This window comes from Leucopleurus acutus (assembly GCF_964270905.1).
Source record: "Leucopleurus acutus genome assembly, chromosome: 14".
Classification (NCBI taxonomy): Eukaryota; Metazoa; Chordata; class Mammalia; order Artiodactyla; family Delphinidae; genus Leucopleurus; species Leucopleurus acutus.
This window is the reverse complement of record NC_139156.1, coordinates 26,148,178-26,168,105: the sequence shown is the minus strand read 5'-3', so window position 1 is coordinate 26,168,105 and position 19,928 is coordinate 26,148,178. Positions and strand designations below refer to the sequence as shown.

General features: G+C 60.0%; 2 protein-coding genes across 3 annotated transcripts; one reads left to right on the top strand and one right to left on the bottom strand.

The window, feature by feature from the left end:
- Window positions 1-742: 742 nt before the first annotated feature.
- On the bottom strand, window positions 743-13,989 carry PSD (pleckstrin and Sec7 domain containing; the record flags this gene model as incomplete). The annotated part of the gene is made up of 16 exons (XM_082854988.1): window positions 13,321-13,989; window positions 12,946-13,048; window positions 12,094-12,454; window positions 10,912-11,352; window positions 9,523-9,717; window positions 9,276-9,356; window positions 8,957-9,069; window positions 8,272-8,330; window positions 8,074-8,163; window positions 4,228-4,271; window positions 2,592-2,782; window positions 2,437-2,507; window positions 2,171-2,328; window positions 1,867-2,011; window positions 1,462-1,605; window positions 743-973 (listed from the first exon to the last, which is right to left on the bottom strand). Exons 1-16 carry the CDS (start codon window positions 13,972-13,974, stop codon window positions 743-745), a joined length of 3,081 nt encoding a protein of 1,026 aa, XP_082711114.1. The 5' UTR covers window positions 13,975-13,989.
- A 3,766-nt stretch (window positions 13,990-17,755) lies between these two features.
- FBXL15 (F-box and leucine rich repeat protein 15) lies at window positions 17,756-19,816 on the top strand (the record flags this gene model as incomplete). Of its 2 annotated transcripts, none has more annotated exons than XM_082854618.1 (4): window positions 17,756-17,847; window positions 18,021-18,174; window positions 18,521-19,026; window positions 19,524-19,816. In XM_082854618.1, 4 exons carry the CDS (start codon window positions 17,795-17,797, stop codon window positions 19,711-19,713), a joined length of 903 nt encoding a protein of 300 aa, XP_082710744.1. In that variant the 3' UTR covers window positions 19,714-19,816. The 2 variants fall into 2 exon arrangements, with proteins under 2 accessions (XP_082710744.1, XP_082710745.1); XM_082854619.1 differs by having other exon boundaries at window positions 17,795-17,847; window positions 18,021-18,231.
- Window positions 19,817-19,928: the final 112 nt, after the last annotated feature.

Below are 19,928 nucleotides of genomic sequence, written 5' to 3'. Positions count from 1 at the left end.
CATGAGAAAGGGTGGGGGCGTGGCCTCCTCCCCAACTTAGAGCAGCCCCTGATGTGTGTGACTATTGTTCCTGGGAACCAAATGCCTATCCTGGCCTCAGGCCAGGCACTGGATAGAGGAGGAGGCCCAGCCAGCAAGTCTAGAGCAGTTTTAATGGAGGTGGAGGCTATACAAAGGGCAGGGCCCACTGAAGGAGGGAAAGCAAGGCCATGCTGCCCCCGGCCTGTGCATAGGGCCTCAGCATGGACACCCTTCCGCCACCTCTGGAAAGAGCGGGTGAGCCCTCATGGAAGAGGGAGGGAAAACCAGCTCAGCCCCAACTCCTGGCTTCTGTCTGAGCCAGGCCCCAGGGTGGAGGGCGATTGCTGGTGTCAGGGGTGGGGTGTCTCAGCAGAAACGTCAGGTCTCCCCCACACACAAAAAAAAGCATCAAAAGTCTAGGGGCCCTGGCCCCTCCCGTCCCAGTCCCCTGTACGAAAAAGTGCAAAACATTATCACAAAAAGGGGGTCTCGGAGGGGCCCTTAGCCTAAGGCTCCTGAGGCCCATGCCCTAGCCCTGCCCTGCCCCGGACACCGCCCATGCCCTAGCCCTGCCCTGCCCCGGACACCGCGTCCGGCGCGGTCAGGCCCTGGACCGAGGGGCCCTCCCAGGTGGCCCGAGGCCGGCCCGGGCTCAGGCAGGGCCCTGTCATGCAGGTGCCTGGTGGGCACCACCCGCCCCCCCCCGACTCCCACCCTCAACTCAGGGCTTCCACCGCCCACTGCCTGCCCCTGTGCGAGACTCTGCGCCAGGACACTGAGCCCGGGGCTGGCTGGAGGTGTTGGGCTGCAAGGAGGGACTGGAGTGGGTGGGGGGGAGTCCGTCTTCCGTGCTCCCGGCTTGGGCCAGTGCTGCCTCTACCGCATCCAGCTCTTCACTGCCCGCCTTCAGCTTGACCCGAAGCAGCGCTGCATATGTGCCATAGCGAGATTTCTGAGGCAGAGGGGCAGGGATGAGCCTGCTGTCCGCCGTCTGCCCAGCCCACCCCCGTCTGGAGCAGGGAGGGAACGCCAAAGAAGGCTAGGAGATGCCACGTTCTTGCCTACCTCTGAAGCCCCAAAAGCCCCCAAGGACTGACTGCGACATGATCCCTGGGTAGTTTGGTGACCTTCTCTGGGCTCTCTCTAGACTGTCAACTGTAACAGCTAATGTTTCTTGAGCCTTTACCAAAGTTGGCAAAACTGAGCACGTAAGAGACATCATCTCCTTTTATCTCCCTAGTGGGGAATGGAATGCTGTCCCTGTCCCACAGAAGAGGAAACCGCAGCTCAGAGGGATTAAGCAGTCTGCCCAGGGTCACTTAGCTAGTCCCACTCTTAGAGTCCATGCCATGAATCACTAGTCTGAGCCTCTGTATGGGGACAAAGAGGTCCCACCGGTGGAGCAAGGAGCCACAGAGTTGCCCGGGCCGGGAGGCTCACCTCAAACTCCAGATAGGCCTCCTTCTGCCGCTGTTCCTCAGCCTCCTTGCCCCGGGCCTTCTTGCCCAGATGGGCAGCCCGGTGCTGCCGCAACTCACTTGCCATGGCCTTCAGCTTGGCCTCGTGGGTCCGCATCTGCTCCTCCTAGAGGCCGGGGGAGCATGGTCACTCTGGCAGAGACAGTGCCTTTGTGCAAGTTTTTAGAAAAGGTGCCCCATCCTTTGGATGAACAAAGCACCATGTATGGGTTAACCAACAGTATTTCAGCCTCTGCACGCCCCCCTATGGCCCATGTCCTGGTGCACTGGACATCTACATGTATCATACACAGTGGCCTGGAGTGCAGTCGGCCTAGGCCTGCCTCACCCCGTCCCGCTGGTACCAGGTGGACAGAGCTGGGGGTACCTGGGGGAGGCGGGTGGCAGCACTGGGCAGCAGAGGGCGGCTGAACTTCTTCTGGGAACTGACAGCAGCTGGGAAGGGGGGTGCGGAGAACATAGCAGCCACCACATTGATGCGAGTGATCCAGGACTGCATCTGCTCCAGGCTCCTGGGGAGACAGCACAGCCATCTGGGACCTGGGCCCAGGGTTCCATCCAGGGATGCCAGTCCTGGCCTGAGAAGGAATGAGGCAATCCAGGGACAAGGGATGGGAGCAAGCTGGGAGTGGAGTGGAGGGGTCTGGGATGGGCAGGAGGAGGGCACTCACGGAGCCTGGAAGAGGAAGACCCGCCAGTCAGCGGTGCGCAAGTAGAAGACGTGGGGCCTCTTGCTGTAGTCACTGGCACGCGTGGCCAGTGCGTGGTGGATGCTGATGGCGTTCTTCAGCTCAGCCTCCGACGGGGCCTCCCCAGGCTGGTACTCCTCCTGTGGGGTGCCCATCTCGTCCTGGCTGCAGTCCCAGCCCAGCTCGACCCGCCCCTACTCCCTCCCCTGAGCCAGCTCAGCCCCAGCCCCTTGAGCTGGTCCCCGCACCTTCTGCAGGTAGAGGATCATGCCCTTGAGGATCCCGTGGAAGTTCTTCCAGCCCCGCTTGCCCCGAGGTGCTGGGGGGAAGGAAGACAAGTCAGGGGGGCCTGAGACAGGCCCACTCCCATCCATCCCCCAGGCCTCCCCACCTGGCCACGTACTCTTCCTGCAGTCAGGGTCTGCGTGCACCTTTCGCACCAAGGCCCCGTGCTTGTAGACTGCGGCCCCGGGCTCGGGAGTCAGGTCCAGGAAAGGGCTGGAGCCGCTGCCACTGCCCCCGCTGACTCTCTTGATGACCTTGGGGTTGGGGTCGGCCAACTCAGACAGAGAGCGTCTCAGCTCCTCCTCGTCTCTGCAGGTGTGATCACCTCAGAGGGGGCTGGCCGTGTAGCCACGACCCCCCCCTTCAGGCCCGGCCTCTGCCACCCAGGAAAGCTCCTCCAGTGTCTGTGAAGAAGGGGCTGGGGGGACTGCCCCTCTCATAGGGCGTGGCTCCCCTCAGCCTGAGGCTCCTGGAGCCACATTGCCGGCCTCAGACCAGGTTGCACCAGGGTGTAGCTGTACCTCCCCACTCAGATCAGGGGTCCTCGAGGCAGCATGTCTCTGCCCCCAGATTAGAGTTCCCAAGGGTAGGGCCACGTCTGTCCCTTCCTCCCCTCACGTGTACGCAGCCCCATCCTCTCCATTTCTGCACACACACACACACACACACCTCACTCCCTTCTCCACCAGAGCAGACACATGTCTGAATCAGCCTCTCAACCACACCCAGCACCAGGCTTTGCTCGTAGCTTGCTGGCTAAATGGTGGCAGAAGGAGCTTCCTAGTACCTCCTGGTCTGCAGGCTCTGTTAGCTATCATCTAAAGAATCTGATTCTATTTTGTCACTCCCTCATCAAGAACCTGCAGTAGCTCCCTACTGCCTTCCACCTGGAGCCTACACTACATCCTCACCAACACTGTCTCTCTCCTGCCACTCTCCATCCCAGCTAGCCTGCCTCCTCTTGGTCTCCTCACCCCACACTCGTTTCAGCCACCACACATTGGCCTCCCAAATGCCAACTTCCCTCCTTCTCTCCCCAAACAATGCTTCCTCTCCGTCAAGGCTTGCCCCGAGACCAGTGCTCACAGAAGCTTTCCCTGATCCCCCCTGTGCCCCAGTCCTGAGCTTTGCCTCCTCTGAGGTCTTCTCTCCTGCAGACTGGGAGCTCCCAGCTAAACTGAGCAGTGACTGGACTCTCAGCAAATACCAGCAAGTAGGAGTGATCTATTGACTGTTCAGATGAGGGCTCTACCTCAGACTGGGGGACTCGACTAAAACTAGACCTCCTCCCTCAGACTAGACTCTTCCAAGACTTAACTCTGAGTCTTTCTGTTTCCACTGGGGCTGCCAAGAGTAGACAATTCTGTGACACTCTGGGCTCCCTAGGACCCAGGAGGAGGCTCTCCCTCTACTGGTCGGGGCCCTACTTCCAGAGACTTCTACTTTCCCACTTGGGTGCCAAGAGACCTCCCCCCATTTGTTTCAGCACCCTCATCCCAGGCCAGCTGACAATGGCCACCCACCCCAACCCAGCTTGTCATAACAACCCAGCTAGAGACAAGACACAGAACCCCACGTCCAGGCGGGCACCTCCAAAAAAGGAAGTGAGGCAGCCTCACTGCCTCTCGTGCTCTCACCCGCCTCCCCGGCTCCACAGCCCCAGGATTCACTCAGCCCATCTCAGTGCTCTCGACCTCTCCAGGCAGCCCCTTCCCGATGTCCCATCCCAGCCCCTCACACGCCCCAGGACTCACATGGCCCACTGCAACTTTTCATTCTTGATGGAGCTGTACAAGGCCTGCAGAGGGAGGAACAAACCAAGGGGGTGGGGGGTCAATCCTGGGGGGGAGGGGCACCAATGCCAGAGCTCAGAGCCCTCCCTCCAAGTTTGGGGGAGGAGACAGAACTGGGGGTGGGGATGGGCAGCAGGGTGTAATGACTGACAGGCTCTAGAACAAGGTACTAGGACCCAGGCCCAGGTTTGCCACTTGAGCTGCATGACTTTGGACAAGTCTCCATGGGAAGAACAAACGTAGCACCACATGGTCGTTTTATTTTTTTTTTTTGGCCAGGCCACGCAGCATGGATCTCAGTTCCCTGACCAGGGATAGAACCCGCACCCCTGCACTGGGAGCTCTTAACCACTGGACCGCCAGGGAAGTCCAAGTACCACGTGTTTACCATAGGGCAAGCAACTAACACAGGACATCCTGGCGGTTTATGTACAACAAATAGCAACTGCTATTATCTTTGCTGTTGTTGTTATTGTTAAGAGTCATCCTATTCAGAACCTGGGTGGGGGAAGCACAGCCCTAGAAGGAATGGAAAAGAGCAGCCTAAGAAGCTCTCCTTTCCCCAACCATGTGTTTTGGCCTATTTCGACAGGATAAACCCACACAGGGCATATGGGGAAACTGAGGCCCAGGAACAGGACTCTCCCTGTCACCTCCCTCCTTGGCTAACAGAGAACACACTCCCATGGCTCCCAGCCCCAGTGCAAGCTGAGATCTTCGCCCAACCCAGAGAGCCCCGCCAAGCCAAATGCCAGAGTGGTCCAGCCCCCTGCCCACGCACATACTTCATGTTCCTGCAGAGTGGACACTAGTCTAAAAGACAATAGTTTTAGCTTCCAAACCCTGCACACTCCAAACTCCCTGTGAATTCCCGAACCAGTCACTTGCCTCTGTACAGTTGGCCTGGGGGACCTGCAGGGGCCTTGGGGTGGTCGGAGGAGAGGATGGGTTCCAGTAGTGGCATAGGGGACCCCTCTTCTTGGGAGTAGCCTGCAACGTGGGTTCACACCAGTGCCTCCCACTGTGGGGGTGCTTCCACCAGCCTGTCCGTGAGTGGGTGTGTCCCCAGCACATGCGGCTAAGCGTGTGGCGTGTGATGCCTGCGTGCGAGGAGTTGGATGCAGTGGTGACGTTGGCACCTTCTCCAAGATGGGACACAGGCCCCGACTGCCCACACAACACGGTCTCTGACTCTTTCACTGTCCACTGCTATACCCAACCACAAGGCTTGCCAAGCACCCCACATGGGCACACCCTGGCGGGGGGCAGGTACACCACGACCTCCACCCCACAGCACAGCCCAGTCAGATGCATACACAGCACAGCCCAGTCAGGTGCATACTCAGCCCTCCCAGCACCACCCCGACCAAACTCAGCAAGGCGCAGACCCTAAGCCCTCACACTCCAACTCTCGGGCCAGGACGTGAAGTGGCCACCGAAAGCCAACCTGCGGTCCTTGTCTCCACCCCTGCAGTTCATCCCCTGCCCCTCTCGGCACTTCCTTTGGCCCACAACGTCTTCCTTCGAAAATTCCTAAACCCCACAGGTGAGCTCCGTTTCATGCTCTCATCTAGAAGGTCCAAAGACACTTTGGTCTGCGATCCCCAACTTGATCCGAGGGTCTCTGCCCTACCCCCACCCCATGCCCACCCCTGGCTACCCGTGGGCTCTGTCCGTGTCGGGCTCCCCCCTCGACTTGCGATGCCTTCGGCGCCTCCCTCAAGCCGCCCCCTCAGTCGCGTGCCGCCCTCAGCAACCCCCTCGGTCGTCCCCCAGCCTGGCGTGGGCCGCGGCCCCACCGCCCTCACCGCCTTTTTCTTCTTGCGGCTCTGCAGGCGGCTGACCACCAGGTCGGTGTAGAGCACGGGCTTGAGACTGCGCGAGCGCTGCGGCCAGCCGTAGCACAGGGTCTCCGCGCCGCGGTGGGTGCGCCCGTAGCGCACGGAGCACAGCGAGCGCGAGCGCAGCCGCCCGGCGCTGCTGTGGATGCTGTTGACACCGATCATGCTGACCCGGCCGGCGCGCCGCGGCCCCCGGCCATGCCGCCGTCCGGCCTCGGCCGCGGACGGCCCGGACGGCCCGCGGACGGCTCCCCCGACAGCCGGCGCGAGCAGCCCGGCCCGGCCCGAGCCCGGCCCGGCCCGGCTCCCACCGACGCACGGAGCGCTCGGCGGCGGCGGCGGCGGCGGCGGCGACGCGGTCTGCTCTGCAGCTCGGCGAGAGCGCGTGGGGGGGTGGGCGCCGACGGAGAGGGGAGGGCGAGGGCGAGGGGCGGGGACGGCGCAAAATGGAGGCGTCCGACCGAGAGGAGGGCCCGCCGCGCGCCGTCACGGGGGAGGCGCCTGGGAGGGCCGGTGGGGGGGCGGCGCGCTGGCCTTTTCTAGGGGTGCTGGGAGGTTAGGGCTGTGAGATGGGCTTTCCCTGTAGGGTCTGGAGCGCTGTCCTGGCTCGTCAGGGTGCGGTGGTGAGGAGAAAGGTCGGAACGCCTCCTGGCGGCCCTTTTTTACAGAGCCAGGAGGGGCCACGAGTCTAGAGACAGCGGCGCGGGATGGAGACAGCCGTGGAATTACCCAGCTCACCGACCCACAGATACTTCAAATGCCCGAGTATATAATCACCTTCAAACACCCCACTTTACATACACCCCAACTAACCAGATGCACCAATTCACATTCACCTCAACTCACAGACACTACAAATTCAGAGGTACACCTCAAATTTTAGTCATTAACTCACAGACATACACCCCCTACTCATGGACACCTGTCATAAACCAGATAGTCAATTCGTAGATATACACCCCAACACACACAAACACCCAACCTACATCCCAACACACTCTAAATCATAAGCCCTAAAGCACAAACACACTCCAAGTCAAAGCCCTATGATTCACAGACCCTAAATCACATATACAAGTCAGCATACACCCCAACTCACTGACGCCCCCCCAACTCACAGTGGACGGCCCCACTCAAGATACGTTCCCAAACTCAGAAGCTCAACATACCCCACGTTCACAGACACGCCCCAGGACACTCCTGTGCTGTCACATGTATGCGGTGGCCGGGAGACCCCTTTGACAACTCTGGGGGTTTCAAGGGAGTGCAGGCCTTCTCAGATAAAACGCCACCCTATCTGGAAGAGGACTGAAGCCAAGAACCAGGCCACCCCCCTCCTCCTCCCATCCTACCCGCTCCAGTGTAGCTAACCCCTCAGGACCTGGCGCCTGGGCGCGGGGCCTGCCCACTAAGGAGCCAGAAGCGCAGTGTGTAGTCCCAGCTTGGTGCTAACTGGCTTCAGGACCCCGGAAAGCCTTTGTCCTTCTCAGGGCCCCCATCTCCGGGTCCCTCCAGTGCAGCGGTACCAGAGAGGCCTTTGTGGCCGTACACCGTGGGGCGGGGGCTGGGCGCGGGGAGGGAAGTGGTGTACCTATGCGCGCCCCACCGCCCTTGCAGAGACCCACACACACACACCCCACCCCTTTCCTCAGTGAACACTTAAGGAGGGGCGCTAACGAAGCCAAAATACAGGGTCCAGGGCCTGCTGGTCACGTGTTTTCGAGAACTGTTTTCCCCGCCCTCCCCCGCTGCGCGCTGGGACTGCGAGTGCGCATGTTCCGGGAAAGCCAGTCTTGTGGGGGCTGGGGGAGGGGGCGGTCCCCAGGCTGAGTCACTAGAGCTCAGGCTTCCACAGCGGGAACTGGGTGGTGGCAGGCCCCTCCCCGCCCCTACCTCGGAGGCCTGCCGACAGGTCCCCTGTCCCTCCCCTCCAACGACCTCTGCCCCGCCCCGCCCCACCCCCCACCTTGAGCAGCTCTCTGGGGAAGTCGCCGCCTTCGTTGAGGCCCTCCAGGTTACCAATGAAGTCTCCGCAGGTCATGCGCTTCCCGATGTTCTAATGGAGGGCACAGAGGCCTCTGAGCTCGGGGAGTCCTTCGCCTCCCAGGCCTTGAGGGCCTGGACGGGGTGGTCCGGGCTCCCTCCCGCCAGCCCCCCTACTCACGTGGCCGTGGAGATCCGTATTGAGTAGCATGAGGGCGCAGGTCAGCGTGTGCGCACCGTCTAGGAGAGAACTGACATTCAGCCTTGGCCACCTCGCAGGGACTCTTCCACATCTATCTTCCTCAATCTTCCAGTTCATCCCCTGCCCCCTTTCAGGAACCCCTTTGGCTCACAACCACACTTTTGTAAGTCCCCGACCCCATTAGCAAACCCCTCCAGAGCAAAGACCTCTCTTCCAGTAAATCCCTCAGATGGGACCTCTCCCTCTTCTTAGGTCACCCTACCTAACTCCCTAAGGTTCTAGGGGCAGCCCACTGCTTGCCCCCAACACCACCATGCCTCTGTGTCTATGCAAGCCATTGGGCCCCACACAGTTATGCAGACCAAATAGAATCCCTACTCAGGCCAAGCACTGTCTTGCACATGTATGCAAACAACGGCATGCAAACACACCTGCCACGTGCCTCTTCACAACACACACTAGACCCTACCTAGCACTATACCTGCCCACATGCACAGTTCCACATCTGTGCAGCCGTGCCAGTACTGTCTGCATACATGCATGCTTGCATGCCTGCAAGCTCGTGCATTTGGGTACTTCTGCACACACACTCATGCTGCTTTGCACAGATGTGCCCATCTGCCTCAGTGACCAGCCAGGAATACCCTGCCCCGGGCCTCCTCACCCTCTGAGGACAGGGCTCCAGGATTGCACTGGAAGTATCTCTGGGAGAAGTGGGCCAGCACACGCTCCCGTTCCTGGGTCTCACCCATTAAGGCCAGCTCCTTCAGAAACACCCTGGGGAGGTGGGAAGAGGGGACATGTCACCTCTACCCAAGGTCCCCTTACCAGGCAGCCCTGGCTCTTGGCCATGCCCAGACAGCTTGGGAAAGGGTGACTTCAGGGCAGTTTAGGGGAGTCACGGGGCTCAGAGGAGGCATAACTGAGGCCCTGCACACCAGGCCTGGAGAGTAGGCACTGCCCTCAAAGGGCTGGACACCCACCTGAGAGCTTGGTCCAGAGTCATGCCCGTGAAGACAAAGAACTTCAGGTACTCTCCAGCCACGAGTTTGCTGAAGTCATTGCTGTGGGCAGGGCAGAGAGACAGGTGGAGTCTCAAGGGGAAGTGTCAAGGGGCCAGGTGGGGTTTACCTAGAGACCTGGGGGTATTAGATACAGGGGATGTGGAGGTGCTGCCCGCAGGATGCATCCCTTCTCCCCCCATTCTCAATCCCAGCCCAGTGCCTTTACTTCTTGCCCAGGTGCCGGGCCACATCCGCCTTCCTGAAGCCATCTAGTCGGTACAGCCTCTTAGCTAGGCGCTGCGCAGCCTCCAGGTCTGCTTTCTGCCCATTAGACAAGGTGTCTGTGCTTCCCAGGGCCAGCCGCTCTGTGCTGTCCAGCTCTGAGTCCGAATCAGACACGAGCTGGTTCAGGGGCGGTTCACTGCCAGGGTAGAACACCAGCTCAGAGGTGAGGCAAGCCCTCGGGGACCATCCAGATCCTTCCTCTGCCTCCAGACCCAGTACACAGAGAAGGGAAGATTGGGACATGGGGAAGGCATTTTTCTTTTCTCCAGAGGAGATTCCTTCCATCAGCCTACTCCATCATTACCACCTCTCTGTGGAAGTCCTGCCTCAAATCTAACCCAAGTCCATGTTGCTGCTTTGGGAGTTCTGGCTGCTTTCCCCAAAGCTCCCTAAGTTTGCTATTAGACATAGATTCCCCATTCCCACACTGGACCTACTCAGGACAGAGTCCTCTGTGTCTGAGCCTATGGGCAAAGATAGGATAGATGGACTGCTAGGGAGGAACAGTGGAGGGTCAGACAAAGATGTGAGGGCAGCAGGGACACTTTCCTGCTCCTATGTCTTTCCCCTTCCCGCCTTTTAGGGAGAGGAGCCTCCTCCAGTCCTTCTCTTACACCCTCAAAGAAGTAGGCTCTGGGGTAGAGGGTATTGGGGGTCAGAGTGAATTCCTCATCCCCTGTCTCCTTCTGCCTTCCTTTCCCACCCCAGCTGCTCTACTCACAAAGCCACCTGTCACCCCAGAGACAGAGGCCGGAAACTCCTAGTTGCTAGGCAACCCTGTCTCCCTGGCCACCCCCTCTTGTTGCCATGGCTTCAGTGATTGAGAGGGTAGCTGGCAGAGGGGAGAGCAGAAAGGTTAGACTGGTGAAAGGACTTCCTGGAGAAGGGTGAGAGACTCTAGATTGGAGGGGGAGGTGACATGGGAGGGAAGCAAAAGGAGAAGCTGGTGGCTGCATCTTTGGGAGAAACCTCCAGGCTGACTGAGGGTAAGATCAGAAGAATTCTAAGCAGGTTAGGGCTCTGTCTGGGGAGGGAAGGGCCCTTCTAGAGAAAGAGGAGGGTGTCCTCTAGGGACCCTTCAATCCTAAACCATGGTTTCGCAAGTCACTGGATCTGAGACCAAGGCGGCAGGCTGTGAGGGGCTCCCACTCACAGCCAATGGAAGTAGTCCTCCAAATGAGAAAACACATCTGTATCCCCTAACCACTCCTATCAGGGGTCAAGAATATAAACTACATCTTCACACTCAGGCTCTGTCCCTTAGAGCAACTGTTCCTGGGGCCCTGGGGCCCTGGGGCCTCAAGTCTGAGGACCCAAAGGAATCACTCACCTGCCCAGGGGAGCTGCCCCCAGCCCGTAGCTGTCTTCTGAGCGGCAGGGACTAGGGGGCTCCCTCCTTGGGGCCTGCTTGGCTCCAGCCTCTGCCTCCTCTTCCTCCCCTCTCTGTGTCCAAGGCCCATCAGCAGCAGAGCTGGTACCAGAATCCGGTTCGAGAGGGGCAAGTGGGGCAGAAGCAGGTGGGTCAGGCCTGGGGGCAGGGGGCTGGGGAGGCAGCTCAAAGGTGAAGAAGGGGCTCTGGGTTGGGCCAGGTGAGGCCAGGGCCTCCAGCGAGGCGAGGCTGGTGTAGGAGGTGCCCTTGGCCCGGTGTGACTCCAAGATGGCTTCAAACACACAACTGAAAGAGTCGGGCCCATCAGCCAAGGGGCTGGTCCCAGGTAGAAAGGGCAGAGGTGACTTGAGAGGCCCGGAGTGAGTCATTCGGATGCCTGGCCTGCAGGGGCGGGGAGGAGAATCTCTGATCAGGGGCCTACAGGACAGCTCTCAGGTAGCATTTCATTGAACTTTCATACCGACTCTGTGAAGGGGATTATCATCCCCTTCCCACAGGCTCCCAGCCCCCGAAAAGAGCCACCCGGGTACGGGGTCCCCACCACAGGTTTGCCAAGCTATTTAGTGACCCTGGAGCACCCCAGCCCTACCCATACCCAACACCCAATCCCCTTCCTCTCTCACTCCCTGTTAATCTCCCTTTCTCCTCCTTCTCCCTGATCCTCTCTCCTCCTGCCATCCCATTTCTATTTCTGGCAACATCTTAGGAAAAGAAGATGAGGCTCCAGGCTGCAATGGGGTGTGAGACAGAGAGGAAGGCCCCTACACTCCACGTTCTCCTGCCGGGATCCAGGATCTAGCCTGATGCTCCCGTGCCCCCAGGCTTGATTCTGACCTCGGCCTGTCACTCTGCCCCTGGCCCTCATTAGAACCCCTTTCCTCCTCTATCCCGGCTGCCCCTACCCTCCTGGGCTCTTGCTGATGGTCCCCACACCCCCCGCACCCTGCCAGGCCTCAGGCCTCTGTCCGGAATCCCAAGTGCTACAGTGCCCTGTCAGCACACCGCTTTGTCCTGACATTCCCGGCCCCACCCTTGTCTCTATTCCCATCCCTTTGAGCCCAGCTCTGGCTCTGGGCCAGTGGGAAGGAGCAAGCCACTTTCCTCTCCCACTCCCCCACTCACCGGGCCCCTTCTGAGGCCTCAAACACCTCGTCGTCCACATCCTCTTCCCCACCTGCCTCATCCTCGTCCTCATTGCCACTGCCCAGGCTGGAACGAGGGCCAAGGCATGGGCCGGGACGTGGGGCAGGTGGGCGGGCAGTGCCAGGCGGGCCCTCAGAGCTGGGCTGACTCTCGATGGCCGAGTCAGCCTCTTCCCGCTCAGCCAGCACCTCATCGATGTCAGTCTCGCGGTAGCACCTCAGGGGCACTGTGTCCAGGTCCGTCTCGGAGTACTTGGCTGCTCGCCCCACAGCCACCCCAGAGCCCTGCCCTGAGCCCACCCCAGGTGGAGATGGGGGGGCCTGCTCTGGGGGCTTAGCACCTGCAGTGTGCACAGGCATCCTGGTCAGGAGGTTATTCAGGTCAGCTCCCTGTCCTGATTCTGTTCTCAGAAGGAACTCTCCCCCACTGCCTCAAACTGGCAGGAAGTTCTTTCACTGTCTAGCCGCCATTCCTCCTGCTACAAACTCAGCTTGTTCCTGGTGCCAGTGGAGCTCATTTCAAATCAAGTTCTTATCAAACAGCTTTGAGGGGCCTGAGGGAGACCAGCCTCTTTTCTACTCCAAGGAATGACCCTTGACATCCTGCCATCCCCTCCCTCCACTACCCAGCTTCCTCCAAGTGCCCAACCTAGCTGCCATCCCCCAACCCCCATCATAACACAGATGGATAGACTGAGGCCTAGAGAGGCATTAGCTGACTCAGAAGCCCAGGAAAGAATAGGGGGAGGTTTAAAGGAAGGCTCCCTAGCCCGCCATGGCTGCTGTGGAAAAGGCCCTGTCCTGTTCCCCTTGCCTCAGTCCCAGGCCTTACCTGAGCTGGGGGAGTCCAAAGAGCCATAGAAGAATTCCCATTTGGCCCGAGCGATTCTCTGGGCATGAGAGGAGACTTCTCTGGGTGAGGACCAGGTGTCCCCCTAAGCCAAGGAGGGAGACATAGACACAGGCACCCAGAGATAAAGCCAGACACACACAGACACAAGAACATGGGACAGAAACACAGAACGAAAAACACAGGGACAGAGGTGCAGAGACATAAGGACAAACAAAGAGGGCAAGAAAGAGGCAAATTTAGCACAGACTGAAGGATTCAGAGTGAACAGCTGATAGGCCCAAGACCACCAAGAAGACAAGCCTTGGCCTTTGCTGGGTCTCTGGGGTTCCAGGGAGCCCAAGGGAGATCACATACCTGGTTAAGGAGTCCAGTGTCAGCAGGTCCTCGGAATAATGTGGCCAGGTGCTCAGAGGGTCCCCCCAGCCCATTGGGGAGAGAGGAGTAAAGGCCGTCTGCTCCAACCTGAGGTTGAGCTGGTGGCCCGTGTAAAAGGCCCTGGCTGCCAGGCAGAGCTGAGCCTCCTCCAGCTGGGAGTGGGTCTGATGTGGATGCTTCTAGCCGCAACTTTCGGTTGGAGCCAGGACCAAGGGCTGGGGTGGAACTGGGAGGAGAGACCCCACCCAGGTCCCAGCTCCGACTCAAGCCTCCGGGAGCAGGTAGCCCATTCAGTGGCCTCACGCTGGCCTTCTCCACAAAGCGGAATATGACCACAGAGCTCCGGGCCCCTGGTGGAGGCTGCCCAGTGGGTGAAGAGGGTGCCCAGGGTGAGGGAGCAACACGGGGTGAAGGGGGGCCACGCAGGGGTGTACAGGGTGCTGTCACACGGCCAAGTTCCCGGCCTTGGGGACTTGGACCTGCCACCCGCCGTAGTAGGGAGCCTGTGCTGCCATACATGCTGGCTGGGGGGCTCTGGGGCACTGGGCCTTCGGGGAGCCAGCGGCGTGGGCATCGTGGCGGGGAGATGGCACAGTCGCCTTCCGAGCAGAAGCGCATGGCACCCTGGGCCATGCTGGGGCCGGGGGTCAGGCTGGGGGGGCAGGGATGGCCAGGCCAGGTGGGGAGTGAGGGCGCAGCATACTCTTCAGACAGGCCTGCAAGAGAGGAAGGGGAGGAGGGGGTGAACTGCCGGGGAGTCGGGTGGACAGGAGAGCAGAGACAGGGAAGGGAAAGCTGGCTGGGGTCACTGAGCACCGGGGGTCTAGCCCACGCCGGGAATATGGCATCATTGATCCCACCCCTGGGGGTGGTGATCAGTCTTCCTGCTGGGGCTACTTCTATGGAGGCCTGAAGAGAAAAGAATTGTACCCCCAATGGGCCCCTGGCTCCTCTCCTTTCTGCCTGGGGGCTCTAAGCATCACCCTGGGAGGAGAGAGGAAGGTATTTCAGAAGTTGAGTGAGCCCAGAGTTCCTGTGGCATTTTGGAACTACTTCTGGTGGGGGAGGGGGAAGACTGCTACCCCACCCTCAGGACCAGAAGTATCAGCCAGCCATCATCATCGTCCAGCCATGGACCTTCCACAGTCTCTCTATAGAAGCCCCTCACTCAGGGGGAGAGAACTCAGGCCTCCTGGAAGGAGAGGGAGGAAGAATGGGAGTGGTATATAGGGACATGAGGGGCTGAGAGGCATAGGTGAAAGGGAAGAGAAAGGCCTGAACAGAGGCTCCTCCTCTACTACATACATGCTGAATGGGAAAGGGACATTCTTGTTCTCCACACAGGTACACATACTCATGCACACACACACACATAAGGACAAATAATATCAGTACACAGCTAACACATTCATAGACAACACCCTCCAGCACACACAGACACAGGCACACACACACATTGCTCAAAGACACACCCTCATACACTCTCACAGTCATAACAAATATGTGTGTAATGGAAAGGCACATGCTTGTTTTACACACACACTGCAATCAAACAGGAACACACAAAGAGATACCCAAATATACACACAGGCCCTCATTCTCCAAGGCACATAGAGACACAGGCACATCAGACACTCACAGACACTTACTGATCACAGTCACACACATACAGATGCATCCTCACACACATCCGTAAACAGGGACATACACCCTCTCCCCCAACCCCCACTAGTCACTGGTCTCGGGGGGGGGGGCAGCGTGAAGGCTGAACCAGACCCTCTCCCCATCTCTCCCCCCACCCCCCAGGCGTATGACAGATCTTGTCCAACCCAGGAAGGACCATAAAGGGGTAAAAGGTCTCCTGGTGGCAATGCAGGGTAGGGGCAAGGGTCAGGAGCAGCAACCCTGCCAGGCAGGTTTCTGAAGCTCAATCGGGGCCCAGCGCACCCCCAGTGCAGCCCTGGACTCGAGCTGCCTCAGTACTCACCGCTGCTCGCCTGGAGCTGGGGCCGAGGAGAGGCAGGGGAGAGGCTGGGCCCAGCTCAGCTGTGAAGGCAGCGCGACTCCCGCTTGCTCCCGCTTGCTCCAGGCCCGCCCGCCTCTCAGTCCCTCCTTCCCCCCTACGCGCGGCTCAGAGCTAATCCTCCCCCCCACCCCGCCCTTTCCCGGGGCCCTGAGCCCCGGAGGCTGGCCCCCCCTTCTCGACGCTAGGCAATCCCGCCAACCTGAGACCCGCCCCTGAGGAGGGGGAGGACGTATGGAACCTCTGGTTTGTTCTTCAGACCCTCACATGACCCACCCCAATCGTGTCCACGTCCCTCTCGTCCACCACCCCGAGCGGCACGCAGGACCCAGCTGCACACGCGTGTCCCGCTCCAGACCCCACGCGTGTCCCTAGGAGGTTGCCACATGACCTGTTACATGCCACATGCGCTCCCGCCCCCACGAGCACGCGGCCGCGCCAGCACGCGGTACGGGTGTAGACTGGACCCGCCCCCTAAATCCAGGAGACCATCAATTTATGGAAGAAAGATCTAGGGAGCACTGCCTCAAACCCTCCGGATGTTCTAAGACTAGGACTCAGGAGACACAACCCTGACCACTCGCCCAGGATGCAGCAGAAGGGATGTTAGTCAGACTTCAAAAAGAACTTCCTTGCTGCCTGAGTTAGGCATCCTGCCCGTCTGGTAAGAGGTTAGACGGAATGACGCCTGGACTAGAGGAAGTGGGAGACAGGCAACCCTTGTGTCCTTGGCCAAGGTAGAAGCGGGCCCGGCTATTTTAAGAAAGCACCGCTAAAGTTACTAGGGCAACTGCTCTCCTTGGGAACTCCAGGGCAGGCAAGTGGTGACCTCGGAAGGAAGAAGGGGTCTGTTCGAGTGGTCAGGGGGCGCAAGAACTTGCGGGGCGGGGGTGCGCGGGGCTCACCGCGGGGAGGGGCTGCGCGGGCTCGGCGTGGTGCTGAAGGGGACAGCGCCAGATTTGTCACACTGCGCAGGCGCAGAAGCGGGAACAACGCCGGGATGGGGCGGAGGCGCGCGGCCCGAGGTGGTGCGCGCCCACTTGACTCTATCTTAGCACAGATCTGTCCTCCCAGCTACCCTTCCCCAAGCAGGCGGAGGAAAAGGGAGCAAGTCCCTCACCCAAACTGACCCTCCTTGGTCCTTCCCCGCTGCTGTTTACTCCCTTCTCGCATCATGGGAGTGGGGGTGGGGTGGGGGAGGGTGGAGGAGTGTGAAAGGGATTTTGGGAAAACCAGGATGCCTGAGTTCTTTATCCCGACTCGCTTGACCCCGGACAAGGTGCTGCCTCTCCAGGGCCTCGGTTTCATCTTCAAAGTGGAGTGATGGAACAGACATGCCCACCTTGCAGAGATGCCGAAGCCCTGATAATGGATGGGAAGCATTTTTCGTTATGAAGAGGCAGGTGAAACGGTTGCACGACGGGAAAGTGCAACCCTGCTGGGGCCGGGGGTTGGGGTGGGGGGATGGGAGCTATCTGGGAGAGCAGTAGCCCTCGGCCTCCTTCACATCCTCCCCGCCAATGGATGATGGGGAAAGCACTGCTCCAGAGGTTCCCTGGAGCGGACTCTGAACTAGGATCTGGGGACGCAGTGAGAGGGCAACCCAGAGTCTGAGCCCAGAGCTCTGTGTGTGTGTGTGTGAGGGGGGGGATTACTGCCCCAGGGCGGGCCCAGCCCCAGACCCCACAACTAAACCCCCAGGCCAACCGATAAGCAGTATTCCTGGCGGGCTGACCTGAACACTTATTCTTCTCAGGACTCTAGACCTCCTGGGTAAAGGAAAGGGACCCAGTTGGAGATACAGTCCTTCTTCTCGACCCTACGTTTCTCCCTCCAAGGTGTAAACCCGTTACAAATCTTCCGGGAGTGGAAGGAGTTGGATAGCTCTGTACTTCACAATTAACCAGGGATGGGAGGTTTGGGCAAGTTTGCTTGATGAAGGAAGAAAAATTCTAGCTTTCCCCATTCAATTCATTCAGCAACATCTACTACGTGCCAGGCAATAAGAGCCTGGACAGTTTTTCCCCATTTTTCAAACTCGCTAAACGCGATCAGAGGGCAGAGAAAATAGGCCCAGAACCTTAAGTCCTGGCCCCGCCCCTTATACGTTTGGCTTTGCCTGCTCCTCCCATCACTTCACTTTGAGGCGGCCACTAGCCCAAAACGAAAAAAGCCAGTCTCTGCTGCACCATCGCATTCTTCAGCCTCGGGTCTCAAGCCCTGTAGCGGAGAAGGCGAGGTCTAACTTTATACCACCGGCCTGTTTCGCCTTCAGTTTCGGGATCCATCCGGAACACTTTCAGACAGGATCCTCAGTGAGCCGGCACTCGATTGAATCGGTCTGTCTCTACAGCCAAAGTAGGCGGGTTCGCTGCGGCCGCTCCAGGCCAAAGCAAGAAGACCTTACTGCGCACGCGCAGTAGACAGCCGATGGAGCCACCGATGGAGCAGTCCGGAGGGGAGCAAGAGCCCGGAGCCGTCAGGTACCGAGCACCGGAGGGGCCGAGAGAGGGAAAAAAGGCCTGGGGGAGGGTAGCTGAACCAGGGCCGGGTCTGGGGGTCGCTTTTAGGAGCCGGGGCTTAGGAGCATAACGGAGGCGGACTCGCAGGTAACAGCAACCCGGTGACGCCGCGGCCAACGCCTCTTTGCCCGCAGGCTCCTGGACCTGCCCTGGGAAGACGTGCTGCTCCCACACGTCCTGAACCGTGTGCCGCTACGCCAGCTGCTCCGGCTGCAGCGCGTCAGTCGGGCCTTCCGTGCGCTAGTGCAGCTGCACCTGGCCGGGCTGCGCCGCTTCGACGCCGCTCAGGTAAGCCTGGGGCCGGAGCCCCACCCACTTCTGCCCCCGCCCCGGCTCCAGCCCCGCCTCTAACCTCCAGTCCCCAGCCCTGAACCTCCAGCTCCCAGCTCTGCTGTCAACCCTTTGGGATCCCCCTTGGGCCTCTAGGAATGACCTGGAAGCGATCCACCCAGCGAGAAGTACTCTCAAAGGGCGAGTACCGGGAATCAACTCAGAGGGCGCGTAGGGTCTCTCTTGGGAGGTCAGGTGGCAAGCCCCGAGGGCGACCTGCTGCCAGGAAAGCACTCCTCAGGGACGGGTAGGCAGCGTCCGCCCCCGTAACCAGCTGAGAGTCGAGGTGCTTCCCCGCCCGTAGGTGGGTCCTCAGATCCCGCAGGCCGCATTGGCCTGGCTGCTGCGGGACGCCGAGGGGCTGCAGGAGCTGGCGCTGGCGCCGTGTCACGAATGGCTGTCGGACGAGGATCTGGTGCCGGTGCTGGCGCGGAATCCCCAGCTGCGGAGTGTGGCGCTGGCCGGCTGCGGGCAACTGAGCCGCCGCGCGCTGGGGGCGCTGGCCGAGGGCTGCCCCCGCCTGCAGCGCCTTTCGCTCGCGCACTGTGACTGGGTAGATGGGCTGGCGCTGCGCGGCCTCGCTGACCGCTGTCCGGCCCTTGAGGAGCTGGACCTCACCGCCTGCCGACAGCTCAAGGATGAAGCCATCGTGTACCTGGCACAGAGGCGCGGCGCAGGCCTTCGCAGCCTCTCGCTGGCGGTCAACGCCAATGTGGGGGACGTCGCCGTCCAGGAGTTGGCTCGCAACTGCCCGGAACTCCAGCACCTCGACCTAACCGGCTGCCTCCGGGTTGGAAGCGACGGTGTCAGGTGCCTGGGCCTGGGGTCGGTGGGATGGGAGGAGGGCAATCAATTAGCCTCTGGGGGTCGGGGCGGGCTGTAGTTGTCGAAAGGCAGAACTGGGGTTCCTGTATCTTCCTGCTACCACGGTACCCCCATTCTGAACAGGAAGGGCCTCTAGGAATGCCTAGGCCAGAGAGCCCACAGTTTAAAAACTTTTTTGAACCAGTATTTACACATTGGGAGATTCCACATACAGAGTACAAAAGTCAGATTTCTGGCTGTTCTTCAACAAGGGGAAAACCTTGCAATCCTGGGCACAGCTGAGAAGCAGGTTCCCTGTTTCAGAGACAGGAAGTCTCCGGTTCACTGGACGCATTAAATGTATGACCCCAAACCGGGTCTCCTCCCTTCTATACGGAGGGAAGAAGTATACCCCGAACTGGAGGGAGACAGGGGCTTTGCCGGCTCCCCCACCGTGGGTGTAGCGGCTTCACGCCCCTCACCTCACCCGGCTTCTCCCCCAGGACGCTGGCCGAGTACTGCCCCGCGCTGCGCTCGCTGCGGGTGCGGCACTGCCACCATGTGGCCGAGCCCAGCCTAAGCCGTTTGCGGAAGCGCGGCGTGGACATCGATGTGGAGCCTCCGCTGCATCAGGCCCTGGTGCTGCTACAGGACATGGCAGGCTTTGCACCCTTTGTCAACCTGCAGGTCTGACCCGCCTGCCGATGGGCACAGCTGGACTGTGTGGCGGGGCCTCACTGTGAACCGTAGGGAAACTGAACTGTGGGGGCCTCGGCTGAGAGGCCAGTGCCCTGCCCTACCCTGGAGCTTCAAATAAAGAGCTTTTTACCCCTTCTTGCCTGGCGCTGCTGCCCTGTTGGAGATAGGGGATGTGAGGCTGGGAGAGACAGACACAGTACTCCAGCACC